Source organism: Theobroma cacao, chromosome 10 (genome assembly GCF_000208745.1).
Source record: "Theobroma cacao cultivar B97-61/B2 chromosome 10, Criollo_cocoa_genome_V2, whole genome shotgun sequence".
Taxonomy (NCBI): Eukaryota; Viridiplantae; Streptophyta; class Magnoliopsida; order Malvales; family Malvaceae; genus Theobroma; species Theobroma cacao.
Window position 1 is genome coordinate 1,411,802 of NC_030859.1, and position 5,110 is coordinate 1,416,911.

Below are 5,110 nucleotides of genomic sequence, written 5' to 3' on the forward strand. Positions count from 1 at the left end.
TTTTGCATGCTTAACTCGATTTTAATAAATCATAGGACAAAATATTATATCTCATGTACAAATTCAGATTGAGGTTAATTTTTAGGGTGTGAAAACATCGAAGGGATATCAGTCACTTACATGATCTCGTAAATTTTACTTTCAAGTAGCAAATCCGAAAATCCTCTTAGTAGCCTAGTATTTCGAGAAACACAAAAATCAGAACTAAATTTGCAAACAGATTCTACAAGGCGACTTTTCGTTGACCATCCTAAGCACTTAGGGTGTGTAGCGACTCCTATTACAATTTATGAACTTTTTTTTTTTTGTTAATAAGGTAATATATTATTATTATTTATATTTTTGAATTAAACAAAATTTCCAATAAGGTTGAGAATTAGACTTAAATCATAAAATCAGTAAGGACTTTAAATTTCAGATAGAGAAATAATACTAATTTCACTTGTAAAAAATCATATTTGTAATTAATTCCATAAATTTTGATATTTTAATAAAATCTACTAATTTAAGAAATAAATTTATAAAATATAAAGATACATACTTCTTAACATAAAAATACAGTAAAAATCACATATCCAATATTTATGAAATTTACAATAGAATTTATCACATAATAATTAAAATCAAATTTTAAAACAAATTTAAAAAAAAGAAATTTTCTGTTTTCTGGAATTTCCAGAATCTGGATGGCCATTTGGCTTACTTCAAGCTCTCATATCTTTTAACCCGATTTATATCCAGTGATGAAATCAACACCAATTTAAAGTATGCATATCATACTACAAGACCAAAATTTGTTTCGATTAAAAAAACCACAAGATTCCTAAGTTTCGAAAGCCAAAATTTAAGAAATCATCACAGAAATACCCAGATTTCTGGGTTTCCAGTATCAATGAGCCTTCTTTGAGGCTTTAATTCTCTTAACACAGGAAGCCTCTAACCAAGACATTGACACCAAATTAAACATCTAATTTCATACTTCAAAAGCCCTCAAAGAAACGACCAAAAACGTCACCGGAATATGGAGTTCCGGTGACCCAAAGTCGGGTTGTCAAAACTGTTGAAAACCAGATTTCTAATTAACTTCAAAAATTCATATATCCCTAACCATAAGGCCAAACAAGATGCTACAAAAACCATTGGAAAGATCTTTTCAAGACCTTTTCCATTGGTACCCATCATGCTACCGGAAAGTCATCAGAAAAGTGCCGGATTTAAATAAAAAAATAAGAAAATATATCTAATTTAGGATTTTTGTACCCAAATTATGAAAATATAATTCCTAAACATACCTTAATCAGCAATCTCTTTCCCTCTCCTCTGTCTTTCTTCTTCCCTGATATTAAGTTTTTCTGACTGTCTGTTGTTTGAATCTGATGAATGAACTAACGTAAGTTGTTGTCTGTTCTTTTAAAACTTATAAACTACCTAACCCCACTAACTTAAATGGGATAAATAAACTGACCCTTAATCCCACTAACTTAAACGTGATAATAAAACTGACTTAATTAAACTTCTTCTTTTACTTAAAGACCCCTTCTTCTATTTTTTTTAATTATTAAGACAGCCAAGGTCATAATTGTAAATAAATAAAATACTAAAATAATATCTACTTATTATCTTTATAAAACTATAGCTTAATAATTTTAATTTAATTTTTTTTTATAATAAATACTTTGTGAGAGGTATTACATCTTGAGATTGAGGTAATAAGACATTCTTTGTCCTGGATTGTTGGTAGTGAAAAAGGACCCACAATTTCTTATCTTTTTGGATCTTTGTAAATAATTTTTTGGATTTTACCCAACAATTATGATATGATCTTTCAATTAAGCATTTTTTATAATTTAATTACTATATCAAGCCAAACAAATAGAATAAACAAAAACAGATATTATTAATGATGTTTTTCATTTTTAATAATACGCATGCAACTGTATGTTTCGAGTTTTAAACGCCTTAAGTTAAATATATATATTTCAAATAAAATGATCATTTTAAGTAGGTTAAACTTTTTTTTTAATTTAATGCAATAAAGTGGTGGAAAGAAGATTGCTAGATGCAATGATGATTTTTTCCTCAAATCTTTAAAGTACTTATATCAAATGATTTTACCTTAGGAAACAAGGGACCCCTTCTTTGTTATTCTTGGATTCTAGAGAATAAAATTAATCTTTTAATGCTAAAAAAAAAATTCATGCTTTAACCAATTAACTGCCCCAAAATCACATGTTCTGCCTCTTTGTAGGGTCATGGGAGAGACAAGAAGCATAAAATCACTCACAATCTAGCCAAAATCTTTGAGAAATCAAAGTGTTACAAAAATCTTATTATAAATTCATGATGCAAATTCTTTTGGAAATAATAATATAGAAATGAAATTCATGATCAGCAAAGCATGCGCCCCCTCGTGTAGGGTATAATAAAGCCAAAATACATTATTTTCTTTTCTTCTTGAAATAAAGGAATCCAATGAATAATGAGTGTTCTCCCACTTATTTGAGCAAAAAATAACGAGCCATATATATATATATATTACATGATATTTGATTTTTTAGGCTTTGATTGAGAAATTAAGACTAATCATCAGCGGTAATCACGGCATGTTCATCGCAGCAACTGGTGCCTTGACCTTTATTGGACTACATCGTACCTCTCTTAGGGTCATGTCAAAGTTTTTAAGATAAATTGTTTTGTCTTTAAGCAACCTTAATTTTTTGATTTAGGCATAGATGAAAACAGCATAATTGAATAGATTTTTACATTATCTTAAAATTTTGTTTACAATTTTTGTTAAGTTGTGTATGAATAAGATTAAATTGTGTTTGAATAAGATCGTTTTTATAACTCGAGAACAAGTAACTAACTCAATCCACGACTTTATGACTTATAATTGATTTGATCATCTTTTAGCAATTTTTTTAATAAATTAATTGAAGACTTTTGCCACTTTTCAATCAAAAAATAGAAGTGAGATTTATACATTCATTAATCCATAGATGGCTACATGCACCTCTCCCATTGACTAAAGAATACTAAACAAATTTGCCTGCTTTGTTTATACACTTGGGAACTACTAGGCAGATATCCATACCAGAGAAACAAAACCCTTACTATTATTATTATTATTATTATTATTATGAAGATCGAGTACAACAGTAACAGGACATTGATTCCGACATGCAACTAAATATTGTTCAAGTTTTAAGGAAAGCTAAGCAAAACCAAAACCTGGTATCTTTCTTTGCATTTTTGGTTTGATTTTGTTACCCGAAGTTACAAGCTCATGGGATTAACTTAGCCAGAGATTTCTATGGGCTTTACTTCAGGTTTTTTCTCTTCCTCTTTAGGCACTATGACAGAAAGCACACCATTCTCCATTCAAGCCTTGATTTGATCCATCTTTGCAATTTCGGTCAACCTGAACCTCCTCAAGAACTTGCCGCTGCTCCTCTCGATTCTATGCCAAGTATCATTCTTGTCTTCTTGTTCCCTGCTCCTCTCTCCGCTGATTTGCAGCACCTTTCCTTCTTCAACCTCCATTTTCACCTCTGCTTTCTTCAGCCCTGGAAGGTCAGCCTTGAATATGTGAGCCTCCGGGGTCTCTTTCCAGTCTATCCTGGTGTTGGCAATGGCGGATTTTTCACGCGAAGAGGAAGGGACGTTGGCTACTGCGTTGGTGGTGAATGGGCAACCTTCGAAAGGATCCCATATGTCTAAAGAGAATGGATCGAAGATGTTGCTTCTCCTGCTGCCGAAAAAGCTTGGAATCATGGCCATTGTGTTAGAAGTTTGATTTCTTGATGACAAGATAGGAAGAGCCGTTTAAATAGAAGAGAAGATTGATGACTCTGGTAGATTCTGGGATTTAAGTGGCGGTTCCTAAAGCAAAAGCTATGTCACATTTGGCAGAAACCATGACCATCTTTCTATAACTTTCTCGAATACGATCCTTCAAGAATCAGCCACGACAGAGCCCACCTGGAAAAACACCAGGTTTCCATGCAAGTTCCAAGAGGTGGGCTTTGTCAATTGTTCCCAAAAGGACTTCCTATATCCTGAAAAATTCAGCAAAAACTTCATGATATTGAACCTCTTCAGCTTGAATCAATAATGACTAGCAACCCAAAATTCTCCTGAGCCCAAAATTGAATGGGCTGCATTCTCTAATCTTCTGCAATACATTGTTACATAATTAAGCAATTTCAACAGAGATTTAAGTAAGGAATCCGAAACTGTCGGCTAATCTTGAGTTAAAACTGGGTTGTGTTCAAGCCCAACTGTTTTTTCCAGACCCAGTCTTCAAAGAGATTTAATTTAAGACGCAAACCCACTTGGCTGCTGCCTGCAGTAAGTGCCAAACTAGACTCTGTCAAGTAAGTAACCTTGCAGCTTGACAAGGTCCTAAGCATCTTTTCAGATGGAATTATCTTGCATCAATTCTCATAACAAGCAAGATGCCTTAACTTATATTAAGTATAAAGTACAACAAATGGTGTATTGTCATATGCTACCTAAATTTCCCACTTTGACTGTGGCTGATTCCCTCTTCCTTGTGTAGAAGGCCTTTCATCCAATCCAGACAAAACCTGACGAGGAGTACAAACAAGAAAGCTTCCAACATTAAATGAATTCGTCCAATGCAATAATTTCGAGTCTCTGTCACTCCATGATATGCAAGTTTCACCTAGCTATGTCATTGCTGAGCCATGAAATCTAAAATTTTCCCCCAAAACAAAAGGATACTTCAACATCTCCTATCAAAAAAATAAAATAAAAAAGCTAAACACATCTTGCAAAGGGTCATGGCCACGGCTGTGCAACTGTGATATTTAGTATCTTACATCTGATGTGAATGTGATTGTTAAAATCTATATAACAATTTAAGTCCACCATTACTAACAACTTGAGCTTAAGTTTTTGAGGGTCACATGATTTAGACCCAAAAAGTTACTGAACTAGTGATTAGACTTGAATTGTTACAAATGGTATTAGAGCCTGTACCAGTCCAATATGAACTATGATGCCCCACTCATAAGAAGAAAAAAAGGGAAGAAAAAAAAAAGAAGAAAGGGAAGAAACAAAGAAAGAAAAAGAAAATTGGGGGGGG

At 32.7% G+C, this 5,110-nt stretch overlaps 1 protein-coding gene and 1 long non-coding RNA gene across 2 annotated transcripts in view; both read right to left on the reverse strand.

Annotated features, from left to right (window-relative positions):
* Window positions 1–1,545, reverse strand: part of LOC108663733 — a 2,445-nt gene extending 900 nt beyond the window's left edge. The window contains exons 1-2 of the long non-coding RNA XR_001929745.1: window positions 1,293–1,545; window positions 121–174 (exon numbers count right to left, since the gene is read on the reverse strand). This is a non-coding gene — a long non-coding RNA (uncharacterized LOC108663733). The remainder of the gene's footprint in view (window positions 1–120; window positions 175–1,292) is intronic.
* Window positions 3,092–4,391, reverse strand: LOC18585969 (18.2 kDa class I heat shock protein). The gene has a single exon (XM_018128679.1). It carries the CDS (start codon window positions 3,778–3,780, stop codon window positions 3,382–3,384), a length of 399 nt encoding a protein of 132 aa, XP_017984168.1. The 5' UTR covers window positions 3,781–4,391; the 3' UTR covers window positions 3,092–3,381.

What these genes read in the sequence shown, in the direction of transcription:
- LOC18585969 (XM_018128679.1), bottom strand. Translation starts at nt 3,780, where the DNA reads ATGGCCATGATTCCAAGCTTTTTCGGCAGCAGGAGAAGCAACATCTTC.